General features: G+C 44.6%; 2 protein-coding genes across 2 annotated transcripts in view; one reads left to right on the forward strand and one right to left on the reverse strand.

Moving 5' to 3' along the window:
* LOC103277514 (zinc finger protein 91) lies at positions 1-26,525 on the forward strand. Its single transcript, XM_016996522.2, is given in 12 exon segments — positions 1-116; positions 1,471-2,387; positions 2,761-2,875; positions 3,602-3,672; positions 5,461-5,587; positions 7,174-8,659; positions 9,620-9,680; positions 14,141-14,542; positions 14,908-15,034; positions 19,028-19,092; positions 21,332-21,458; positions 23,108-26,525. Coding segments are annotated over 11 exon segments (4,431 nt in total). The 5' UTR covers positions 1-116; positions 1,471-1,562; the 3' UTR covers positions 24,133-26,525.
* LOC103280228 (zinc finger protein 420) overlaps positions 1-27,183 on the reverse strand; it is a 412,323-nt gene that overhangs the window by 68,630 nt on the left and 316,510 nt on the right. The gene's annotated exons all lie outside the window — the stretch shown is intronic.

Genomic DNA, 27,183 nt, shown 5'->3' on the forward strand with positions numbered 1-27,183 from the left:
GGAACCAAACTCCCTCCCCTTAACCCTTCCTTGCCCGGCTGGAAGAGGGAGTTTGTCCCTTTGGCCTCTCTCCCCTTCTCCTTGCAGCCTGTCTCCTCCTCCTTCTCTTTCTTCCGGTGAGTCTTATTCCCAGTCCTTCTCCCAAGAGCCAAAAAGGGGCTGAAGCCCAAAACACCTGGAGGGAGGGCCGAAGTTGGCCAGGCCTGTTTTTCTCACAGGTTGGCCTTCTAACACACTCACCCTGTGTGTGTGTGTACAGTTATAAAATATCTAATAACAGGGCTTGCAACCATTTCTATTCCAATCAAAGAGTTCTGATAGGTCAATTATTTAAAGTCTCTTGAATATAGGGTTTATAAATAGTACAAAATGTAACTACATACTATTAACACTATTTTAGTCCACAGATCCTGCTGTGGTCATCTTCCTTTGGTTCTTTATAAATTCAATGAAGGGCTTCCATTCTTTTTGAAGTTTCTGTGTATTTGTTTGTTGTGCAGCTAAAGTTAATTTGTACATTTTGACCAAGATTCTCCAATTCTCATCTACCTCTTTTTTTTCATCTAGACGAAGTCTCTGTTGGAGTTGATTATAATGAAAACATGTCACTGTTGAGTCTTCTTTTTGTCACTCTTGTAGTGTTTTTAATTTCTGCAGAGTTCCTTTTTCTAATAGTTGCTTATACTTAGGTGACTTACTTAGGCAATCCCTCGTAGTTCGAGGGTGATGGTCCTCCATTTCTGTTATCTCGGGGATGGATCCGTAGATGGCTGAAGAGACCTATTCTTGATCTGCATGTCCTCCTGCAGTGAGGACATCGGTTTCCAGGTGGAAGGCAGTCCCGGTCAGGGTTGGCTTGACGGGCCTTCCTCTTGGCACGTTTCTCCCTTAAGCCCTCCATTCGTGCCTCTTCGAACTCTGCAGCACTGCTGGTCACAGCTGACCTCCAATTAGAGCGCTCAAGGGCCAGGGCTTCCCAGTTCTCAGTGTCTATGCCACAGTTTTTAAGGTTGGCATTAAGCCCATCTTTAAATCTCTTTGCTTATAATAGTTGCTTATAAGGTAGATACGAGGGTTATCCAGAAAGTAGATTACGTTTTGGAATTAAAAATGAACAAAGTATAGGAGAAAACATTTACCATATGCAGTTAAAAGCCATATCGAAATACCACTTCTCAACATAGTCGCCATTCAAATCTAGGCACTTATCATAGCAAGGAATGAGCTTGGCAACTCCTCCCCCACCAAACTCTGCCGCTTGCATCCTCAACCAGCCGGTCACCCCTTCCCGCAGCTGTGCATCGTCGCCAAAATGCTGCACTGAGGACGCAAGGCTGGAAAAACAGAGGCCCAAGTGAAAGGAGGGTCCAGCATTACCTGGCTCCAAAATAAATAAAGGGCTTGTTTTTTTCACTCTCAAAGAAAAAGGTTTCCGAAGCCTCTTTGTTTAATTCTGCCTTCCTTTCACAGAGGAAATGTTCAAGCATTTCTTTCCCTTGAGAGAAGAGGGAGGAAAAGCACCTTGGACACGGTTTGGTTCTTCATAAATCGGTGGTTCCAACATGGAGAGACCCAACTCACCTGGACTTGAAGCAGGACTTGGGAGCAGAGGGGCATCCTGGGGAAAAGCTACACATAAGTCCCTGAGTGTGGATCTTTATAGCTCAGATGTAGAGCGCCAGCGCTTCAGGCAGTCCTCCTACCACAAGGGCGAGGGACCCAGAGAGGTTTGCAGCCGCCTCCATGACCTCTGCCGCCAGTGGCTGAAGCCAGAGCAACACACCAAGGCTGAGATGCTGGACCTGGTGATCCTGGAGCAGTTCCTGAGCATCCTGCCCCCAGAGATGAAGAACTGGGTCCCATCAGAGAAATATCTTGGTTTTTCAGAGTTTTGGAGGAGAAACTATTGCCCCATAAGAGAGGAAGGAAACGTAACTTGGATCACTATTGCTCCTTCCTTGGATACCAGTACAAAGATAGAGAGTCCCGATTCTGCTGGACTTGTTGCTGGAAGACACCCAGGTGTTATTGATAGCGAGAGTATTGTGGAACACTGGCAAAGAACCATGAAGACACTTCTGAATGAAAACATGGATAGCTCAGACATACAGCGTCAGCGCTTCAGGCAGCTCTACTACCAAGAGGTGGAGGGGCCCAGAGAGACTTGCAGCCGCCTCCATGATCTCTGCTGCCAGTGGCTGAGGCCAGAGCAACACAGCAAGGCTGAGATGCTGGACCTGGTGATCCTGGAGCAGTTCCTGAGCCTCTTGCCCCCAGAGATGGGGAGCTGGGTCCGAGAGTGTGGGGCAGAGACCTGTTCCCAGGCGGTGGCCCTGGCGGAAGGCTTCCTCCTGAGTCGGGCAGAGGACAAGAGGCAGGAAGAACAGGTGAGAGCATTTCCTCTTGGTTTCACTAACCTTGGGACTGATAATTGATTAAATGTACATCCTGCTTTTCTTTCAAGATGGGACCTATGAGAGAGATAAGCCGGATTCTGCTCCCTCTGCCCCTTTTCCCACCTGCTCTGCCCCTCCTGCTGTCACCTCCACATTCACTTGCTGCTCTGTTGCTGCTCTACTCAAATTTGTTCACCTTCAAATATAACATTGAAAATGATGGGGGAGGGTGTATGCCATTTGTTTCAAACTAGCTTGCCATCTCATAGTTATTCTTTTTAAAATGTCCATGCAGTTTCTGCACATAGGTGTAATTTTTTTTACTTTCTCCATACTATTCCTGGAATACTCTGTGCTCTTCCAGAACCAAAATATCTGCATGGAAGTCCACCCTGATGACTCTGAATCAGAGAAACCTCCATCAGACACCACCCAGAGCCTCCAGCAAAAGGAAGGAGATGGGGCTGCAGCCTTGCAGGGTAAGAAGAAACCATTTGGGGTGTTTTGGTGTTTTATGCCAGTGTAAATTCCCCTTTGGAGGGATTGTAGCACATCCACAATTTGAGCTTCAGAAGGTGCATATGCAGGATCATTTGGCCTTGAAATGGGCACATATCTTAAAGTCATGTCCTTTGTTTTATGTCTGTTTTATGTACTTTATAGAAATGTAGTTTTAATGTTGATCTTTTATAGGTATATGTATATTTGCAATGTTCATGTTTTTTAATTTGTGTTGTAACCTGCCAGGTATTGCAAAGACAGGCTAGAAAGAAATAAAATTGTTGTTGTTGTTGTTGTTATAATTATTGTTATTGTTGAAAAATGCGTAATTTCAATGTGATTTGCAGTTTTCTTTCTTGCAATACTACTACATTAGCGTAAAGATGAATAGACTGAAAATTCAGCCTTTCAGTATCTTCCCAAGTGGGACCCAAAGCTAAGATGAGCCCTGAAACTGAGCTGGAAGACAAACAATCAACAAAGAATAACTTTGGTCAGTTGAAATTCCAAGCTTAGGACTAGTTTCTATCCAACCTACCTACAGCATTACTTGCAAGATAAAGTCCTAAACCCTAAAATTTTACATATTCTTGGGCTGTTGAATGCTCCTGTCTTCTTAGGGTCATTTCCTCATAGGTTTCTTTTTAGGACTGTAATTGTAGTGTTTATGTGATCAGCTTTCCACACCTTGCTCTCTCTCCCAGGAGCTGGAATGATGTTGATGCCAAATCCTCAGTCGTTTCTTCCCCTTTGTGATGGAGTGGAACTGAATCAGGTAAGCAGAAGGATTCCTGGGAGAGGAGGACTGGAGCTGCTTGGGTGTCATTTGTTTCAGGCATATGTAATCATCAAATCTGTAGAAACAGTAAAGATTTAATGTGTTTTTCTTAGAAGTGAAGACACTGCTAAAGAAAGTAGTCCATGAATACCTGGCCACTCTAAATGAATTCAGATCTCCAGGGCCACATGAACTGCATCCAAAAGTACTGAAGGTTAGCAGAAGAAATTTCAGAACCACTGGCAATAATCTTTGAGAATTCTTGGAGAATGGGAGAAGTCTGAGCAGACTAGAGGAGGCAAAGGTTGTCTCTATCTTGAAGAATACAGAAAAAGCCCCCCCCCCCTCAAACAATTAACATCTAGTCAGCTTGATCTAAATAACAGGGAAGAATGCTGTAGTCACTAAAAGGCAACATGGGTTTCTCAAAAACAAGCTATGCCAGACTAATCTGTTTTTTCAATAGAGTTACTAGCTTGGTAGAGGAAGGAAATGCAGTGAACGTAGCACATTTTGATTTCAGTAAGACCTTTGGAAAGGTTTCCTATGATTTTACAAACAACTCATAAAAAGGTGGCTAGATGATACTACTGTCAGGTGGATTTGTAATTGGTTGAGCAACAAAGGGTGCTCACCAATGGTTGCCCTTCATTCTGGAAAGAAGTGACTGGTGGAGTGCCGCACGGTTTTGTCCTGGGCTGTTGCACTGTTTGTCCTGGGCTGTTGCACTGTTCAACATCCTTATCATCATATTTTCAGATGACAACAAACAGAGATAACTAATAGTCTAGAAAATAGGATCAGAATTCAAAATGGCCTTAACATGTTCGAGAGCTGAGCCAAAAGTAACTAAACTGATTTCAACATGAATAAATGTAGGGTAGTAAACTTAGAGAGCCCCCGATGGCGCAGCTGGTTAAACTGCTGAGGTGCTGAACTTGCTGACCGAAAGGTCGGCGGTTCAAATCAGGAGAACTCCCCCTAGCTGCAGTTTCTGCTAACCTAGCAGTTTGAATACATGCAAATGTGATTAGATCAATAGGTACAGCTCTGGCGGGAAGGTAACGGTGCTCCATGTAGTTATGCCAGCCACATGACCTTGGACAAGACAGAGGTCCTCTTGTTCAGTCATGAGGTTGATAGGGATATAGGGTGGCAACCTGTGCTCGATGGAATTACATTCCCCCTGAGGACACAAGTCCGCAGTCTAGGGCTCCTCCTGTACTCATCGCTGACCCTGGAAGCTGAGGTGCCGGCAGTGGCCAGGAGGGCCTTCGCACAATTAAAGCTTGTGCGCCAGCTGCGACCCTACCTTGAGAAGCCAGACTTGGTCATGGTGGTCCATGTCTTGGTTACATCAAGATTGGATTACTGTAATGCACTCTATGTGGTGTTAGTAGACCACAAGTTGAACATAAGCCAACAATGTGATGCAGCATCTTAAAAGACTATGGGATTTTGGGCTGCATCCAAAGGAATGTAATATCTAGATTAAGGGAAGTCATGATTATCTTCTTTATTGCTTTTGTGAGACCTCACCTGAAATAATAGGTGTGTCCAGTTCTGGGCACCACAAGAAAAGCTGGAACATGTCAATTTCTGATTCTACATAATTAAGAAATGGTTCTGACTGTGACCAACCAGACGTCTCTACAAAGCTTACAACTGTGGCACGGAGGCCTAAGCCCTTTCCCTTTCAAACAATGGAGAGGAATGTAAATCTATTTTAAAGATCTTTTTTCGACAGCCCTTATGTAAGAAGGAAATGTTCTCTTTTTCCACCAGGGCCCCATTGCCTTTGAGGATGTGGCTGTCCATTTCTCCCTGGAGGAGTGGGTTCTCCTGAATCCTGATCAGAAAGTCTTTCACATGCAGATCATGGAGGAGATCCGTGGGATTGTGGACTCTCTTGGTAAGGCTCCCTCATTTATGGGGATTTCTATTTCAACATGCAGTATTATCCCAAATCATCCCAGTCTCTGAGGGTCCTCAAGGCAGGGCTTATGATAGAAATATATGACATAAGCTTATTAGCTAATTCTTGAAAGAAGAAAGGGAGCTGTTTTAACTTCTTTGGGGAGGGTATTCCACAGGCTCGGGATGGCCACCGATTAGGCCCTCTCCCTTGTTGCTGCATTTGGAATGGCAGCAGAAGTGAGAGCAAGGCCTCCCCTGACTGGCAGGTTGATATGGAAGATGCGGTCTTTAAGGTCAAAACCAGCATTTTGAATCGGGCTCAGAAACAAAATGGCAGCCAGTGAAGGTGCTGTGGCAGTGTTGTGTGCTCCCTGGATCCAGCACCTTTAAACCCAATGCCAAAGATGTTGTCCTGATCTTGAACTGCTGTCTTTCATCAGTGATGGACTGGATGAGGGTTAATAAGTTGAAATTAAATCTAGATAAGACAGAGGTACTCCTGGTCAGTCAGAAGGTGGATCAGAGTGTGGAGTTACAGCTGGTGTTGAGCGTGCACACGCTCCCCCTAAAGACACAGGATAGCAGTCTGGGGGTGCTCCTGGACTCATCACTGACCCTGGAACCCCAGGTGTCAGGGATGGTCAGGAGCGCCTTTGCACAGTTAAAGCTTGGGTGCCACCTGTGCCCATACCTTGAGACGCCAGACTTGGTTATGGTAGTCCATGCCTTAGTCACATCCCGCTTGGATTACTACAATGATCTCTACATGGGGCTGCCTTTGAAGACAGGTCAGAAGCTTGTAACTGGCACAGAGATTGGCAGCCAGATTATTTACTGGAGCTCCGTAAAGTGAGCGGACAAGTCCCATGCTGTGGCAGCTCATGGGCTGCTGATCTGCTTTTCGTCTAGATACAAAGTGCTGGTCATTACCTTTAAAGCTCCAAACAGTTCAGGCCCAGACTACTTGAAGGACCGCATGTCTGCTTATAGACCTACTCAGACACTGCGGTCAGCAGAGGAGGCCCTTCTCTTGATCCCACCCCCCTCTCAGATGCGGTTGGTGGGAATGAGGGGGGGGTGCAGTCTCCACGATTGCTCCTTACCTTTGGAATGCCGCCTCCTCAACTTTAAAAAGTTACTAAAAACACATCTTTGCACCCTGGCGTATGGAGAGGAGGAAGACTAATACCTCTTGACATATAACATCGTCTAGATATATTAAATTGTCTAGATACTGGAATTGATTTCATGCCAGTTAGTTGTGGATAATCACTTTATTCTTAATCAAAGTATTAGCTATTTGAAATTTTATCCTGTTTAAATTCATAATGTGTTATTATGTTTGTTAGTGTGGCCTAGTTTTATTTTTTAGATAATTGCTATTTGATGCTAAGTTCTAGTAGTGGTTGTTTTATTTTATTTATTATATTTTCATTTATTTTGTTTTGTTGTAATTTGTTCATATGTTTCTTTCTTTGCATTGAATGTTTGCAGTATGTGTTGGAAACCCCCCTGAGTCCCTCCAGGGAGATAGGGCAGTCTACAAATAAAGATTGTTTATTTATTTATTTATATTACCAGATCTGAGCCAACAAGAAGTCTCTGAAGGATTCAAGAATTTCATAAGCCAGGAGTGTGGGAAATCTTATATTCAGGGTACACAATTGGTGAAACATGAGAGATTTCATACAGGACAGGAACTATACAAATGCCAGGAGTGTGGGAAATGTTTTGTTGACACTTCAGATTTGATGAGCCACAAAAGACTCCACACACGAGTGAAGCCATACCAATGCCAGGAGTGTGGGAAATGTTTTGCTGACACTTCAGACCTGGTGAGCCACAAAAGACTCCACACAGGAGAAAAGTCATACCAATGCCAGGAGTGTGGGAAATGTTTAGCTCACAGTTCAGCCTTGGTGAGGCACAAAAGAGTCCACACAGGAGAGAAGCCATACCAATGCCAGGAGTGTGGGAAATATTTTGCTTCCACTTCAGAATTGGTGAGGCATAAAAGACTCCACACAGGAGAGAAGCCATACCAATGTCAGGAGTGTGGGAAAAGTTTTGCTTCCAGTTCACACTTGTTGAGCCACAAAAGACTCCACACCGGAGAGAAGCCATTCCAATGCCAGGAGTGTGGGAAATGTTTTACTTACAGCTCACAGCTGGTGAACCACAAAAGATTCCACACAGGAGAGAAGCCATTCCAATGCCAAGAGTGTGGGAAATTTTTAGCTGACAGTTCAGCCTTGGTGAAACACAAAAGACTTCACACAGGAGAGAAGTCATACCAATGCCAGGAGTGCGGAAAATGTTTTGCCCGCAGTTCATCCTTGGTGAGCCACAAAAGACTCCACACAGGAGAGAAGCCATTCCAATGCCAAGAGTGTGGGAAATGTTTTGCTGACAGCTCAGCTTTGGTGAGACACAAAAGAGTCCACACAGGAGAGAAGCCATACCAATGTCAGGAATGTGGAAAATGTTGTACTAGCAGTTCACTCTTAGTGAGGCATAAAAGACTCCACACAGGAGAGAAGCCATACCAATGCCAGGAGTGTGGGAAACGTTTTGCTCGCAGTTCAGCCTTGGTGAGGCACAAAAGACTCCACACAGGAGAAAAGCCATATCAATGCCAGGAGTGTGGGAAATGTTTTACTAACAGCTCACACTTGTTGAGCCACAAAAGACTCCACACAGGAGAAAAGCCATACCAATGCCAGGAGTGTGGGAAATGTTTTACTAACAGTTCACACTTGTTGAGGCACAAGAGACTCCACACAGGAGAGAAGCCATATCAATGCCAGGAGTGTGGGAAATGTTTTGCTTACAATTCAACATTGCTGAGCCACAAAAGGCTGCACACAGAAGAGGAGCCATACTATTGCCACGAGTGTGGGAAATGTTTTGCTTCCAGTTTAGCATTGGTGAGGCACAAAAGAATCCACACAGGAGAGAAACCATTCCAATGCCAGGAGTGTGGGAAATGTTTTGTTCGGTGTTCATACTTTTTGAAGCATCAGAGACTACATACAGGAGAGAAATCATCCAACGAGCTGGGACAAAACTAATACAATGAATTCCAACAGGGAAATTGTAGGTTGTGGACATTCTGGTCCTGTAGAGTATACATTCAACATTTCCCAAAGAATACATGTGATTCCCTTGGCTTCAAGCAGCAGTTGACTTGATTTTGAGCTCCTAGTCAACTCTCTTCTTTGTTTTGAACTGTTGTTCAATTTTATTGTTGCTGCTGCTGACTTGTTTGACTTTGGATTCTTTTGGAGAATTCTTTTGCTTCTCTGGACACCTGTTACAGCTTGGGATTGGGCTGAATTTCCCCTGGTTAGCCTCTGATGGTAAACATCTGATTTTAAACAGGAACATTTTAGAGATTCTGCCTAAGATTGGGTGGAGTCCCCATTCTTGTCATTTGAATTCCTCAGAGGAGGTCCTGTTCTTGGCGCAGCAGAAAGCAAGTTCCCTGTTTCAATCCTTCAGATGGTTAAATACAATTGTCATATCAGCTGTTCTGGAAAAAAAACATACTGTATACACTCGAGTATAAGCCTAGTTTTTAGCCCTTTTTTAGGGCTGAAAAAGCTCCCCTCAACTTATATTCGAGTGAGGATCCTGGCTGGCTTATGTTCGGGTTGGCTTATACTCAAGTATATAGATAATCAGACTTAGACAGTCTTATCTTATTAAAGTCTTATTATTATCATAAATTACATTTTATGTAAACATTCAAAAACATTTAACCTATTGATGCCTCAAATAATGTAATTTTATTAGTATCTATATTTATTTTTATTTTTGAAATTTGCCAGTAGCTGCTGCATTTCCCACCCTCGTCTTATACTCGAGTCAATAGGTTTTCCCAGTTTTGTGATAAAATTAGGTGCCTCGGCTTATATTCAGGTTGGCTTATACTCGAGTATATACAGGTATGTAATTTCATCAATTATTCTTCTGTACTTTTACCACTCTGGTTGTAAATTTTCTGATTGTGGGTGTTGTTTTTCAGCTGGGATTCCAAAATTGAACACAGTCCTTCTGTGGAGGCCAGGCCAAAGGAAAAGATTGCTGTATGTCAGCCTGTTCGATCTGTGTCTGTTCCCACTGTACAGTCTGAGTCTGAAGTTCATGAAGGGGATGATACTTCTATTGAGGGGCTTGGGCTGGAATTAAGTGTTAACGAGAGACCCGAGCAGCTGTAATTAAGTGTAGATGAGCAGGGTTCAGATGAGAGGCTGATTTGCTTTTATATATATTCTACAATAAACTGCTTGCTGATTGGTGTGCTGTTTATAGTCAAAAGGATTTCTGCCTTGGAGTATGACAAAGATGCTTACACTATTATTTCCCTTGATGTGCAAGTTGTGTCTCTGGCTAACATTTTCTGGCTGTTTGCCTGCTCCTTGCACACACACTTTTAATCCACATTATTTATTTATTTATTTTAAAAAAAACACACACACACACTTTTTTTTGTTATTTTAGAATTTACAGTGTTAATATAACTTATATACTCAAGTATAAGCTGAATTTTTCAACCCTTTTTAAGAGTGAAAAAGCCCCCCTCAGCTTATACTTGGATGAGGGTTCTGGTGGGAGGGTGTAGGGCTGAAAAAAAGGGCTTATTTCAGCCCCACGCCTTCCCACCAGGGCCTTCACCTCTCAGCGCAGACACACAGCTCTGCTTTCTCTGCTTCTCCCTCACCCCACGCACCTTCTTCTCTTTCACCCCAAACCTTTCTCTGCTTCTGCCTCAGTCTTCTTTTTCTGCTTCTCTTTCACCCCACGCACCTGTCTCTGCTTCTCTTTCCCCCCATGTCACACACACACACATACAGATTTCACTTTTATTATGTACTAGCTTGGGGACCTGGAGGTGCTTGGGTTGTTAGAAGAGGGCATTGTTTGTTTTGGGGTATTCAATATTTGTTTGGTAATGTGTAACACTATTTATTAGGAAAAACTCAATCTTTACTGGGTTGTTGTATGTTTTCCGGGCTGTATGGCCATGTTCCAGAAGTATTCTCTCCTGATGTTTCACCCACATCTCAAAACCTCTGAGGATGCCTGCCATAGATGTGGGTGAATCATCAGGAGAGAATACTTCTGGAACATGGCCATACAGCCTGGAAAACATACAATCACCCTGTGATCCCGGCTATGAAAGCCTTTGACAACAAGTCAGTCTTTGGGTTGTTGTATGTTTTGCGGGCTGTATGGCCATGTTTGACAGCCAATCAATCTTTACTTTTGTTTTTTATGATTGCTCCCATTGGAAAATACATAAGGATGTGGGTGAACTACAATTCCCAAAATCATGTGTCAATCCTCCCCAAACCCCGCCTGTATCCCATGTTGGGTCTGTGTTTGGTCCAGATCCGATGTTGGCTAGGTTCAATGCTCTCTGGATAAGGGTGAACTACAACTCCCAGAGCCAAGGTCAAGCACCCCAAACCTCGCCTGTATACACAGTTAGCCATGTTGGGACTGTGTGTCAAATTTGGCCCAGATGTGACGTTAGCTGGGTTCAGTGCTTTCTGGATCAGGGTGAACTACAATTCCTGAAATCAAGGTCAGTTACCACAAACCTCTGCAGTATGTTCAGTTGGTCATAGGGCTTCTCCGTTATCAAGTTTGGTGCCAAGCCAAAGGAAAAAATACTTAAGCTATTAGAGTCTCACTTATCCAACATAAATGGGCCAGCAGAACGTTAGGTAAAGGTTTCCCCTGACGTTAAGTCCAGTCATGTCTGACTCTGGGGGTTGGTGCTCATCTCCATTTCTACGCCGAAGAGCCGGCATTGTCCATAGACACCTCCAGGTCATGTGGCCGGCATGACTGCATGGAGTGCCGTTACCTTTCCGCCGCAGTGGTACCTATTGATCTACTCACATTTGCATTTTTTCGAACTGCTAGGTTGGCAGGAGCTGGGACTAACAGCGGGCGCTCATTCCGCTCCCGGGGTTTGAACCTGGGACCTTTTGGTCCGTAAGTTCACCAGCTCAGCGCTTTAACACACTGAGCCACCAGGGGCCCCAGCAGAATGTTGGATAAACAAAAATGCTGGATAATAAGGATTAAGGAAAAGCCTATTAAAAGTAAAATTACATTAGTAAAGGTAAAGGTTTCCCTTGACGTTAAGTCCAGTCGTGTCCGACTCTGGGGGTTGATGCTCATCTCCATTTCTAAGCCGAAGAGCCGGCATTGTCCGTAGACACCTCCAAGCTCATGTGCCCAGCATGACTGCATGGAACGCCATTACCTTCCCACCGGAGCAGTACCTATTGATCTACTCACATTTGCATGTTTTCGAACTGCTAGGTTGGCAGAAGCTGGAGCTAACAGCAGGCGCTCACTCCGCTCCCCGGGTTTGAACCTGGGACCTTTCGGTCTGCAAGTTCAGCAGCTCAGCGCTTTAACACACTGTGCCACCGGAGGCCCCAAATTACATTATGATTTTACAAATTAAGCACCCAAACATCATGTTTTACAACAAATTGACAGAAAAAAGCAGTTTAATACACGGTAACGTTATGTAGTAATTACTGTATTTACGAATTTAGCACCAAAACATCACAATGTATTGAAAACATTGACTACAAAAACACTGAGTACTAAAAGGCAGACTGCGTTGGATAATCCAGAACGTTGGATAAGCGAATGTTGGATAAGTGAGACTCTATTGTATTTCCCCTGATGTGCAAATCGTATCTCTGGCAGTGGCTAGCATTTACTGGCTATTTCCCTGCCCTTGGCACACACAGTTTTGAGCCACATTACATCGAAAAAACATGGGCCTTGCAGTTATTTTAGAGCTAACCATGTTATACATCCTTGACTTTGTTACAGGCTGTGAGAATTGGGTCTAAATCCCTGGATCCTATACATTAAGGAAATAAGTTTGCCTGTAGCGTAAAAAACAACAACGTTTGTGTAATTAATACAAGATCCCCACCTAGTTTGGCTCCCACGGCTTTGCTTCCCAAGCTGATGCCTCTCTCGTTCTCTCTCCCTCTTTCCCTCACTCCTTCCGGCAGCGCAGAGATGGTCACGTGACGGGACGCGACCGTTGCTCAGAGAAGCGACCGTTGCTCAGAGAAGCGCCTGCGCATGCGCGGAAAGGCAGCCTTGAGGAAACGGCCACTTCCTTGTCTTCTTCTCCTGGCGAGCCTGATCCCAGTCCCTCCCCATAGGACTGAGCCCTTGGCTTCTCCCTCAGAAAAGGCCCGTGGATTAGGGCCCCATCCATTCAAGAGAGAGAGAGAGAGAGAGCAGGCCTGGCTAGGCCAAGCTCAGTGATATCGTCTGGGTTGGGACTGAAGGGGAGCTCAATGGGAGGCCAGGTGGGCCTGGAGGCCGAGTGACAGGAGGGAGGGCCCAGCACGACTTGGCTCTGAAATAAACACAGGCCTTGTTTATACTCTCTTTAAAAAAATCCTCCCAAGGCCCATTGTGTAATGTTTACTTTCTTTCACAGAAGGGATGTCATTGTTGCCTGAGAATTTTGGAGCAGAGCCTGTTCAGTTGAGACAAGAGGGAGGGAAAGCATCTTGCATACGGTTTAATTCTTCATCAAGAGTGGTTCTGACACTGGCTCTGACTTTGGCTGGAAACTTCCCCTGTTGTAATGGTCACATTGTTTTAATTGTTTTAATTTGATTTGGATATCTGCCTTTATTTGTGTTTTATGTTTGGTTTTTACTACGTGTTGTATTATATGTGGCAATTAATTCTGCCATTGTGTAAGACTGCCTTCTCGGCCGTGGCTCCCCGACTCTGGAACTCCCTCCCCAGGGAGATTAGGTTGACCCCTTCTCTACCTTCCTTCAGGAAACAACTGAAGACTTGGATGTTTCGGCAAGCCTTTGGAGATACAGTCATGAATTAACCCGCCCCAGAGGGTTTTTAATAATCTATCCCATTTTTATTACAATTTTACCATTTATGTGTTTTGAATGCAATTTTTTATCCTGTATTTTTTTAATTGATATGTTGTATTGCTGTTTTATCTTTTTATAGTGTGATTTGTATTGTGTTGCCTATGTTTTGTTCTATGTTGTTTGGGCCTCTGTCCCATGTAAGCCGCCCCGAGTCCCCACGGGGAGATGGTGGCGAGGTATAAATAAAGTTTTATTATTATTATTATTAAGACCACTCTGGGTCCCCCTGGGGGAGAAGAGCAATATATAATTTAAATACAGTAGAGTCTCACTTATCCAAACTAAACGGGCCGGCAGAACCTTGGATAAGCGAACATCTTGGATAATAAGGAGGGATTAAGGAAAAGCCTATTAAACATCAAATTAGGCTATGATTTTACAAATTAAGCACCAAAACATCATGTTTTACAACAAATTTGACAGAAAAAGTAGTTCAATACGCAGTAATGTTATGTTGTAATTATTGTATTTACAAATTTAGCACCAAAATATCACAATATATTGAAAATATTGACTACAAAAATGCCTTCGATAATCCAGAACCTTGGATAAGCGGGTCTTGGATAAGTGAGACTCTACTGTGAAAAAATAAAAAAATAAACATGGAGATACCCTACTCACCTGGACCTGAAGAAGGACTTGGGACCAGTGGGACACCCTGGGAAAAAGCTACACACAAGTCCCTTAGTGTGGACCTTTATAGTTCAGATGTACAGTGCCAGTGTTTCAGTCAGTCCTCCTATCAAGAGGGTGAGGGACCCAGAGAGGTTTGCAACCGCCTCCATGATCTCTGCCGCCAGTGGCTGAAGCCAGAGCAACACACCAAGGCTGAAATGCTGGACCTGGTGGTCCTGGAGCAGTTCCTGAGCATCGTGCCCCCAGAGATGGGGAGCTGGGTCCGAGAGTGTGGGGCAGAGACCTCTTCCCAGGCGGTGGCCCTGGCGGAAGGCTTCCTCCTGAGTCGGGCAGAGGACAAGAGGCAGGAAGAACAGGTGAGAGCATTTCCTCTTGGTTTCACTAACCTTGCAACTGAGGGATAGATTAAACGTACATCCTGCCTTTCTTCCAAGTTGGCACCATTGTGGGGGAGAAGCTGGACTCTGCTCCCTCTATCTCTTTTCCCACCTACTCTCCCCCCCTCCTGCTGTCATCTCCATATCTCCTATAAGCCCGGTTACTGCTCTACTCAAATTTGTTGACCCCAGATATCACATTGAAAATGATGGGGGGTGGGGTGGGAGTATGGCCCTTGTTTCAAACTAGGTTGCAATCTCAGAATGCTGTTTCTGCACATATGGAAAAAATGTTTTTCTAATCTTTCTTCATACTACTTCTGTAATACTCTGTGCACCTTCAGGCCCAAAATAACTGTGTTGAAGTCCAGCCTGATGTCCCTGCATCAGAAAAATCTCATTCAGACACCAACCAGAGCCCCCAGCAGAAGGAGCTGAAGCAGGAAGAAGATGGGGCTGCAGACTTGCAGGGTAAGAAAGAACCCTTCTGGGAGGTTTGGTGTTTTAGGCCAGTATAAATTCCTCTTTAGGGGATTGTAGCACATCCAGGGTTTGAGTTTGAGGTGGAGCATACGCAGGATTATTTGGCCCTGAGATAGGTACATATCTTAAACTCGTGTCCTTTGTTTGATGTCTTTTTTAAATACTTTAATATGCATTTTATAGAAATGCATTTTTAATGTGGATCTTTTAGAGAAATATTTATATTTGTTGAATTTTGGCAATATTTGTGTTTTTTAAATTCTGTTTGAAACTGAGACTTTGAATATTTATTTATTTATTTATTTATTTTTCAAACTTATATGCCGCCACTCCCCTAGGGCTCGGAGCGGCTTACAGGAACCGGCTAAAATCAACAATTTAAAAAACATTTTAAAAACATCATTTAAAAAAAATCTTTAAAACATCCTAAAAGCACCTTTTAAAACATCAGCAACAGAACTCAAAAGCCTGCCGAAACAGGTGTGTCTTACATGCCCTGCGGAAAGCCAACAAGTCCCGCAAGGCACGAACTTCAGGTGGCAAGGTGTTCCACAGAGATGGCGCCACTACTGAAAAGGCTCTGCGTCTAGTTGCAGTTAGACGCAAGGTCTTAAAACTGGGGACTTCCAGCAGGTCTTGGTCCTCAGAACGGAGGGATCTCTGGGGTTTGTAAGGGGTGAGGCGGTCCCTCAGGTACATCGGCCCTGGACCATGTAAGGCCTTGAAGGTAAGCACCATCACTTTGAAAGTGATCCGGTGCTCAATTGGTAACCAGTGCAGCTGCCGTAAGATTGGTGTTATGTGGCATCTTATGGGGACTCCCGCAAGGAGCCGGGCAGCTGCATTTTGCACCAATTTGAGCTTCCGGATCACCGACACAGGAAGGCCAATGTAAAGGGCATTACAGTAATCCAGTCTCGAGATGACTGTAGCCTGGATCACTGTAGCCAGGTTGTCCCTAGATAGATAGGGGGCTAGCCGTCTAGCCTGCCGAAGATGAAAAAAGGCAGTTTTGGTAACGGCGGAGACCTGGGCCTGCATCGTCAGTGAAGGGTCCAAGAGGACTCCCAGACTCTTTACTAGTGAAGACGGGCGTAGCACTTCACCATCCAGGGTTGGCAACTGGATATCCCCACTGCCCGGTCGGCCCAGCCATAGGAACTCCGTCTTTGCTGGATTCACCCTCAAACTACTGGAACGCAACCATCCAATAATGGCCTCGAGGCACTGGTGAAAACTGTCGGGTACAGACTCCGGTTGGCCTTCCATCTTTAACACAAGCTGAGTGTCGTCAGCATATTGATAACACTCGAGCCCGAAATCTCGGACCAGCTGAGCAAGTGGTTGCATATAGATGTTAAACAACAGAGGGGAGAGAATGGCCCCCTGAGGAACCCCACAATGTAGAGGGGACCTCTCAGAGACCAGGCCCCCCCTCTCCACTCGCTGTCCACGGTTGTGAAGAAAGGAGGCCAGCCAATTTAAAGCTGTCCCCCTAACTCCAGCAACGGCAAGGCGGTGGGTCAGAAGATTGTGATCGACTGTGTCAAATGCTGCTGTGAGATCCAATAACACAAGCAACACCGACCCGCCCCGGTCAAGCTGGCATCGGAGATGATCTGTGATGGAAACCAATACAGTCTCTGTCCCATGCCCCGCACGGAAGCCAGACTGGAAAGGATCCAGTCCGGCTGTGTCGTCTAGGAACTGCTGCAGCTGCACCGCTACTGCCCTCTCAATCACCTTGCCCAGAAATGAAAGATTCGAAACTGGGCGGTAGCTGGAGGGAACCAAACGATCTAAATCTGGTTTTTTCAGCAGAGGAGAGACCACTGCCTCTTTTAATCCCTCTGGAAAGACTCCTTGCTCAAGGGAGCTGTTTATTATCTTCAGCAGCGGGTCACGTAATCCCTCCAAGCAGGATTTTACTAACCAAGAGGGACACGGGTCAAGGGAGCAAGTGGTCGGTCTAGCTGCAGCTATGAGCCTATCGAGACCCTCTGCGTCCAGTGGGATGAACTGGTCGAGGGTGGGCCCAGCAAGTGGCCACGGAGTCTCAAGTTCTCTCATTGTATCAGTTGTGGCGGGGAGGTCCCGGCGTAGTAGTGAGATCTTGTCAGCAAAATAGCTTTGAAAAGCCTCGGCTGAAGGGGTCTGATCATCACTTTTTGGGTTGGTAGGAACCGTCGTTAGAGATCTAATTATTTTGAACAATTTTGCCGGGCGTGGGCTGGCGGACTCTATCAAAGAGGCATAGTATACTCTCTTTGCTTCGATGGTAGCATGCTCATAGGACTCCATAAATGCCCTGTAAGCTGATCTCGAAGCTCTGTCATGAAGTTCTCGCCACACGCCCTCTAGCCGTCTCTTTTCCCACTTCATCGATCGAAGTTCCTCGGTGAACCAAGGAGACCGATTTCGGCGGGGTTGGAGAGGGCGTCTAGGGGCGATCTCGTCGAGTGCATTGGACAGCCTGATGTTCCACATGTCCACCTGCACATCGATTGAGTCGCTGACAGGCTCCAGATCCTTCAGAGCATTCTGGAACCTACTAGGTTCCATAAGTCTTCTTGGGCGAGCCCAAATCGGCTCGGCGCCCTTGCCAGGTGGGTAGGCATGCTCCAGCCTGACTCTCAGGGCACAGTGATCCGACCATGGAACCTCTAAAATAGAGGCTTGGGTCACTTGAATTCCTGCGCTGAAGATCAAGTCTAGCGTATGTCCTGCTTGATGCGTGGGCCCAGTACTGCAGAGCAAGAGTCCTAGTGTCTCCATGGTAGACACTAGGTCCATAGCCGCTGCTGAGCAAGAGTCCGTATCAGCGTGGACATTGAAGTCCCCCAGGACAACAAGTCTGGGGAACCTCAAGGACCACTCCGACACAGTCTCGAGCAGCTGGGATAGGCTGTCTGCTGGTGCACTAGGCGCACGGTACACCAGCAGAAAGGCCATGCTCTCAGGGGAATCCCACACCAGACCAACACATTCAGTGCCAGAGATGTCCACAACAGGAACTGCCCTAAGAGAAAAGCTTTCTCGGGAGAGCATAGCCACCCCACCCCCCCGCCTCCCACTCCGCATCTGGTGGGTGATTACATAACCTGGAGATGTTATTTCCTGGAGTAGGATCTCGTCCCCCTCTTGGATCCAGGTTTCAGTGATACACACTAGGTCAGCTCCCTGGTCAGTAAGAAAATCTCTGATAGTAGCAGTTTTATTCCTTATGGACCTAGCATTCACCAACACCAGGGTAGGAGGGGAGGAAACTGGTCGCCTGTCATAGGTGCACTTGGGGATAGGCCGCAGGTCAGAGGGGGGCCGAGTCTTCCGTCGACTCAGCCTCCCTCTAATATGCATTGAATATGTTTGAATGGTTTTTAACTGTGAATTTTAAAAATACTGTTTATGTTTAATTCGGTTTTAAAGTTGGTATATTTGTATATTTTAAATTATATGCTAATGTGTTTATGTTAAATTTGGGAGAGATAAAGTGGGGTATAAATAAATATAATAATAATAGCAGTAATAATACTGAGCATATGCAGGAGCATTTGGTCTTGAAATGAGCATATAGGTAGGCATTTGATTGCAAAAGGTGTAATTTCAGTTTCATTTGCAGTTTTCTTTCTTGCAATATTTCCACATCAGCCCTAAGTTGTATGGGTCTGAAAATCAGCCCTTCAGTATCTTCTCAGATGGGACACGAAGCTAAGATGAGCCCAGAAACTGAGCTGGAAGACAAACAAAGAATAACTTTAGTCAATTGAAATACCAAGCCCAGTACTAGTTTCAATCCAACCTATTCACAGCACTGAATGAGATAAAAAGTCCTAAACTCCAAAATTTTACATATTCCCGGGGCTGGAGAATGCCCCTATGTTCATATGATCATTTCCTTATAGGATTATTTAAAGGACTGTAATTGTAACCTCTGAAACATGTTTAGGTGATCATCTTTCCACACCTTGCTCTCTCTCCCAGGAATTATGTTGCTGTTGAATCCTCAGTCGTTTCTTCCCCTTTGTGATGGAGTGGAACTGAATCAGGTAAGCAGAAGGATTCCTGGGAGAGGAGGATTGGAGCTGCCTGGGTGTCATTTGTTCCAGTCTTAATCATCAAACATCTTTGAAACAGAAAAGAATTAATGTGTTTTCTTAGAGGTGAGATATTGAAGGCACAATTGCAAACAGTGCCAATAAAAGGGGCGATATTAAGAGAAGTCTAAAGAAACCAGAATGGATGTTCAAGTGAGCTAAGATTTTAAAAGAACGTGTACAAGAAATGGACAATGAGGGGAAATCACCAAAAAAGTATTCACATAACTAACCAGCATAAGTAGGAAAAAGGTCTGACAAGCTAAAGCAGAAAATGAGCTCAGGCTTGCTAGAGAGATTAAAAACAATAGAATCATAGACTAGGGGTTCTTTAGTTGTGTGAATAGAAAAAGAGAAACTGAGCAAATAGGGTATGTGACTGGAAAAGGGAGTGAAATGCTAACGGGATAGGGAAAAGGTAGAACGTTGCTTCAGTCTTCCTTTGAAAGGGAATTGGTATTCTACTTGAGCAAGATAGAGCAGATTACGTAATAAAGGAAATGCAACTCAAAATAGGCAAAGAAGTAGTCCAGGAATACCTGGTCACTGTAAATGAATTCAAGTCTCCAGGGCCACATGAACTACATCCAAGAGTACTGAAGGAACTAGCACAAGAAATTCCAGAACCACTGGCAATAATCTTTGAGAACTCCAGGAGAACAGGAGAAATCCCAGAGGACTGGAGGAGGCAAAGGTTGTCGCTATCTTCAAGAATGGACAAAGGGTGCTCACTAGTGCTTCCTCTTCATCCTTGAAAGAAGTAACTAGTGGGGTGCTGAAGGGTTCTGTCCTGTGCCAAGTGCTGTTCCACATCTTTCTTATTGACTACCCAAAAATAGCAGGGCACCAAAAAATACAAACAGGACACTTTTTGTCCTGCCCACAAAGTCACTGTTATTGCGGCATCTGGATTTTGTTAGTGAAAACTAGCCAAAACAATGGCAGGGCATCCAAAAATACAAACAGGATATGTATAGTTGAGCATTCAGCTCACAGCAAGCAGAGTGTGGTGCCATGGCTGTAAAGAATGTAGAGCTTAGGAGGCAAACATGTATAGTTCCGCCTTTAAAGATTACAAAATGTTTATTTACATTAAAAAGAATAACCACATTTCTTAATAGTAAAGAACTGGGTCTGAGCTACTCTAAACTCCATCTTTTCTAGGGTTTAAAAAAGAGGGGAAAATCGCCAAGCACTACATCTCTCCTGACACACAAGCAGAGAGAGATCTCAATACACACAGCACACACTAAGATGTAAAAGTCAAATACAAAAGGCATGCACCTGCAAAATATCCATTCTACATAACCAATGAGAATGAGAGCAGAAACAAAGGAGAGAAGAAATAAATACATTCCAACTGTAATACGGGAGTCATGGGGAAAAGAAAACCCTCAGCCTATTCTAAGCTAACTAACTTGTTCCTCATTGAGGACTTGAGACTTGAACAGTGTGGGGTTGATTCCCAACAAAAAGAAATGACGAGTGTGGTGCCGCAGGGTTCTTTTCTGGGCCCAGTGCTGTTCCTTATCTTTCTTACTGACTTGGATGAAGGTTTAGAGGGCATGCTTATCAAGATTGCAGATGACACCAAATTGGGAGGGATAGCGAATACTCCTGAATACAGGATCAGAATTCAAAATGGCCTTAACAAGTTAGAAAACTAAGGAAATTAATTTCAACAAGGAGAAATGTAGGATAGTACACTAAGGCAGGAAATACACAATGCACAGATACAGGGTGGGAGATACCTGGCACAACATTTCATGTGAAAGGGATGCTGGACTGTTAGTAGACTGCAAGTTGAGCAAGAGCTAACAGTGTGATGCACCAGCTTAAAAGCATATGGGATTTTGGGCTGCATCCAAAGGAATATAGTTGCTAGATTAAGGGAAGTCATGTTGACCTTTCTGCTTTGGTGAGACTAACATTGTGTCCAGTTTAGGGCATCACAATGAAATCTGGAACATGTCCAGATTCCATTTCTGGTTCTACATACAGTATTAATTAACAAATAGTTCTGACTATGACCAATTGGACGTCTCTACAAAGTTTAAACTGTGGCATGGAGACCGTAGGCCTTTCTCTTTAAACCAACCAACAGGAATGTAAATCTACTTTAAAGATTTTCTTTTGAATATTTTTCTTGATAGCCCTTATGTGTGAAGGAAATCTTTTCTTTTTCCACCAGGGCCCAGTCGCCTTTGAGGACGTGGCTGTTCCTTTCTCCCTGGAGGAGTGGGCTCTTCTGAATCCTAATCAGAAAGTCTTTCACATGCAGATCATGGAGGAGATTCATGGGATTGTGGACTCTCTTGGTAAGGCTTCCTCACTGATGGAGATTTTGATTTCAAAATGCAGTCACCCAGTCAGCAGCTCTTTAGTGGGACCAGTATCTTAAATCATCACAATCTCTGTTAGAAATATATAACACAAGTGTAACATTGACTTGGTGCCTGAGTAACAGTGATGTTGGCACCAATTTGGACTCCAGTGGGAAGACTTCCATAATTGGAGTCAAGTCCAAGCATACCGCACTCCCTCGCAGCAACAGGGCCCCCTGGAAAGCCTATCAAGTGTAATCACCCCAGATCAGTCACTCTTCTCTCTCTCTCTCTGTGACTTTATGAGTGTGTGTGTGTGAGAGAGAGAGGGAGGAAGCAGATTGGATGGAGAGAGGGGCAGGAGACTGGATCATCAAAAGGAACAAACTTCCCCTGGCTTCAGATACGCAGACACAGTAATACATCTTTTTATCGGTGTGGTATTCGACTTAGTTTTTTCCTCTCAACCAGGCAGTCTAGCGTTTGCATGTCTGAAAGCTAAGCTCTCGTTCTATGCTGCCTCTCCCAGCACACAAACAGTCCCTAGCCTCAGTCATTTGCAAGATGGTGACTTGAAATATAATGTGTTATATGTTCTGTGCTTGTGAATGATTGGGGATCGGGGTTTTTTGTGCACTAAGGGAGGCATATAAGTGTAATCAAACTCTATTCCCCTATCTTTCTAATTCATGGTTGCCACTATATCTGGCTGAGTCCTGCCGACCTTCTTTTTTTTCTCCTTCTCTGCCTTCATCTTTGTTCTCCTCTTTTTCTTTTCAGTCACTATCTTGCATTTTCCCAGATTTGTCAGCCAAATCTATCCCTTTGGAAATCACATTTCAAAAAACTGCAAGAGTCCCATTCGGTAGTTAATGGTAAATGTGCTATAATCTTTGCATTACTCTGAAATTATGGGACCTTCTACGTTGGAGCAGAAAAATCCAACTTTCACTCACTAAGATACATAAAGCTGTTATTATATACACTGAACACTTTGACTTAGTTCAACCTGGTAATGCACTATCTTTTCTTTCAAATGTATATCTTCTCTTTCAAATGAATATATTTCTCCTCTTTACCATAGATAATCTGACTGAAACATAATCTCAAAAGACTCTATTCCTCTCAGTTTTACTTAACTGAGGACTTAGACTTAAATTAGTCCCTTTTTACTTCAATATAACAACGGAAGCTACACACTTAAACACATACGATCTTCCCTCTAGCTCGCCAGACTAGAGACTGAGATAATTTTCAAAATCTTCCCTCTTTTTTCCTTTCAGCTAGCTCTGCCCCTTTCTTGCTAGCCACCCTCAAATAGATACATTTCTACTGCAGTAGCTATGTTACCATCGTGACACAACAACCAATCAGAAGTAGCCACCTCCTGCCTACCTTGCCATAAAACCAATATTAATAACATAGACAAAAATTCCCCATTATAATTAGGTTTTCCGTTACACCCGCCATCCCAGTTACCCAGGTTTACCATGTCAGATTGTTTGGGGGTGTTGAGAAGTGCCTTTTACATACCCTCCAGGGTGAGAGTGTTGCTGTTGAACACAAGGCCTGTGCATGGAAAAATAGCAATCATCCAGGATTTAATCACGCTGAGGAATTATTGTTTTTGTTCTTTTTCACAGCAGATAATTGGGAGAAGAGCAATGTATGCACCAAACGCGGGAAGCATTTGGGACACAATGGGGGCCTTCCTAGACACCAGGAAACCCACAGAGAAGATGGAGATTGTGCCAGAGAAAGGCCCTACAAATGCAATGTATCTGGAGAGTTTTTTATCCAAAATGTGGCACTTGTGCTTCACAAGACACTCAGTGATGGGAAAAGCCATTGTAAATGGAAAATATCAGACAAATGTGTTGCTGATTACAAATTGCCATGTCCGAGCCAAGAAGAAATCTTTAAAGGAACTGAGGATTTCATAAGCCGGGACTGTCAGAAATCATTTATCCATAGTTCACACTTGATGAAACACAAGAGATTTCACACAAGAGAGAAGTCATACCAGTGCCAGGAGTGTGGGAAATGCTTTGCTTACAGTTCAGCCTTGGTGAGGCACAAAAGACTTCACACAGGAGAGAAACCATACCAATGCCAGGAGTGTGGGAAATATTTTGCTGATAGTTCAGGCTTGGTGAGCCACAAAAGACTCCACACAGGAGAGAAGCCTTACCAATGCCAGGAGTGTGGGAAATATTTTGCTCATAGTTCCGACATGGTGAGACACAAAAGACTCCACACAGGAGAGAAACCATACCAATGCCAGGAGTGTGGGAAATGTTTTGCTTCCAGTTCAGAATTGGTGAGCCACAAAAGACTCCATACAGGAGAGAAGCCATACCAATGCCGAGAATGTGGGAAACGTTTTTCTCGCAGTTCTACCTTGGTGAGGCACAAAAGACTCCACACTGGAGAGAAGCCATACCAATGCCAGGAGTGTGGAAAATGTTTTGCAGACAGTTCAGCTTTGGTGAGCCACAAAAGACTCCATACAGGAGAGAAGCCATACCAATGCCGGGAGTGTGGGAAGTGTTTTGCTTACAGTTCACAATTGATTAGGCACAAAAAACTGCACACAGGAAAGAAAGGGTAAAAGTGCCAGAAGTATGGGAAATGTTTTCCTCACACTTCATCCCTTAATGAGCACTAAAGAGTACACACAGCCTAAAAAACATGCAGATGCCAGACATGTGGGAAATACCTCACAACCTCTGAGGATGCCTGCCATAGATGTGGGTGAAACGTCAGGAGAGAATACTTCTGGAACATGGGCACACAGCCCGAAAGACATACAACAACCCTGTGATCTCGGCCATGAAAGCCTTCGGCAACACATGTGGGAAATGTTTTGTTCATACCCTTTGAACTATCACAGACTACATACAGGAGTGGCCTGGCTGGGATGGGAACTTGGAGGCACTGTTTTGCAGTGGCTCCATTCCTTCCTGGAAGGTCGTACCCAGATGGTGGTGTTGGGGGACACCTGCTCAGCCTCACGACTTTCATCTTGTGGGATCCCTCAGGGTTTAGTTCTGTCTTCCATGTTGTTTAACATCTACATGAAGCCCCTGGGAGAGATCATCCGGAGTTTTGGAGTTTGGTGCCATCTGTATGCAGATGAAACCCAACTCTACTATTCATTTCCACCAAAAGCCTAGGAAGCAGCCTGTCAGCTGTTGTGGACAAATTGAAATTGAATCCAGACAAGATGGAGGTCCTCCTGGTCAGTCGTAAGACAGCTCAGGGTATAGGCAACCTGTGCTGGATGGGATCACACTCCCCCAAAGTCACAGGTCCGCAGTCTGGGGGTCCTGGACTCATCACTGACACTGGAGGCCCAGGTGTCGGCAGTGGCCAGGGGGGCCTTTGCACAATTAAAACTTGTGTGCCAGCTGCAATCATACCTTGAGAAGCCGCATTTAGCAGTGGTGGTCCATGCCTTGGTTACACCCCATTTAGACTTTTGTAACAGGTTCTATGTGGAGCTGCCCTTGGAGAGTGTCCAGAAACTTCAATTAGTTCAAAGATCTTCAGCCAGGTTACTAACAGGTGCTGGATGCAGGGAGCATACTGCCCCGTGCTAAAGCGCCTACACTGGCTGCTAATTCCTTTGTAGGCCCGATTCAAGGTGCTAGGGTTGACCTCTAAAGCCCTAAATGGTTCAGGTTCTACTTACCTATCTGACCGCATCTCCTCATACCAACCAGACCGAACATTAAGCTCTTCTAACAAGGCCCTCCTCTTTTTGACGCCACTATCACAAATGCGGTTGGCGGCCGCTCCAACTCTTTGGAACTCTCTCTCCAAGGAGGCTAAAACAGCCCTTTCTCTGACATCTTTTAAAAAACAGCTAAAGTCCTCCCTGTTCGCACAAGCTTTTGATGAAGACACTTTGCTTTAATGACAGGAAGGCTAACTTATTGAGTTGTGTGAAGATTCCCATCTATCTTGTTGAGTCGCTTGCAGTAACTGTTTTAGACTAATGTTTTTAAATGTGTTTATTTCTTACTGGAAATTTGTTTTTATAAGCTATTGTTATTATTATTATTATTATTATTATTATTATTTATTTCTCACATTTATATCCCGCCCTTCTCACCCGAAGGGACTCAGGGCGGCTTACAATAGTGGCAACAATTAGATGCCCATACAAACCAATATAAAACAGCACATAAAACAGTTAAAACTATTAAAATACATTATGAATTAAAAATATACATTTCAAACATAAAATCAGATCCGTTCTTCCTCATGCTTTGTCCATAGTTCAGTCCGTGTCATCTTCACCATTTATTGATTAAAAGCCTGGGCACACAGCCATGTTTTTTGGGCTTTTCTGAAGCCCAACAGGGTTGGAATTTGACACATCTCTCTTGGGAGGGTGTTCCACACCCGGGGAGCCACCACCGAGAAGGCCCTGTCCCTTGTTCCCACCAGCTGCGCCTGTGAGGCAGGTGGGACCGAGAGCAGGGCCTCTCCAGATGATCTCAGGGATCTTGCTGGCGCATAGGAGGAGATACGTTCGGACAAGTAGATTGGGCCGGAACCATTTAGGGCTTTATAGGTCAAAACCAGCACTTTGAATTGGGCTCGGTAGCATATCGGCAGCCAGTGGAGCTGGCTTAACAAGTGGGTGGTGCGCTCCCTGTAAGTCGCCCCAGTTATTAATCTGGCTGCCGCACGTTGTACTAATTGGAGCTTCCGGGCCGTCTTCAAAGGCAACCCCACGTAGAGGGCGTTGCAGTAGTCCAAACGGGATGTAACCAGAGCGTGGACCACCGTGGCCAAGTCAGACCTCCCAAGGAATGGGCGCAGACTGCGAACCTGTGTCTTCAGGAGGAGTGTGGCCCATCCAACACAGGCTGTTCTATGTGTGTGTGTATGTTTGTATGTCTGTGTGTGTGTGTGTATGGGTCCCGTTTACGGAGAAATGCGGGATATAAATCAAGATTTATCATTATATACTATTCATATCAGTTGGATAAATACGATTTTCATGTCACTTATTTTAAAAAGAAAATATATGTAATTCCATCAATTGTTCCTCTTGGCTTAGTTTCCTGTTCCTTTACCACCTTGGTTGCAATTTTCCAGTTTGCAAATGTTTTTCAGCTAGGATTCCACTATTGAACACAGGACTTCTGTTATTATTTTACAAATTAATCACCAAAACAACATGTTTTTCAACAGCGTATGCGGAGGATGACTAGTGCAGGACTCTAAGTAGGGTTCATGGGAAGTACAGGGACGATAAGGACAGGGGCAAGAGGAACGGTCAAGACTCTGGAAATCTAAAAAGGTGAAGAGCAGAGATAAGGTGCAATGAGAAATTGTAAACAAGCGGGACTATTCACTCAAATGCGCACCGGAACATCCATGTTTTTAAATTCTTACGGAAGGTGGACAACAAAGGTGCCAGTCTGATCTCCCTGGGGAGAGAGTTCCAGAGTTAAGGGCCACCACCAAGAAGGTCCTCTCCCTCGTCCCCACCAACTACGCTTGGGATGGAGGTGGGATCGAGAGAAGAGCTTCCCCGGAAGGTCTTGAGGCCCGTGTGGGTTCATAAGGTAGGAGGCGATCACAGAGATAAGCAACATGCTGTTTGTTTGTTTTTTTTAGGCCCAGCGTGCCGGCACCTGGCACATGGAGAGGCCCACTGTGCATTGTGAGAAACAGCTGTTTTTTTTTTCTAGGCAGCAAA

The sequence above is a fragment of the Anolis carolinensis genome, chromosome 2 (assembly GCF_035594765.1).
Source record: "Anolis carolinensis isolate JA03-04 chromosome 2, rAnoCar3.1.pri, whole genome shotgun sequence".
NCBI lineage: Eukaryota > Metazoa > Chordata > Lepidosauria > Squamata > Dactyloidae > Anolis > Anolis carolinensis.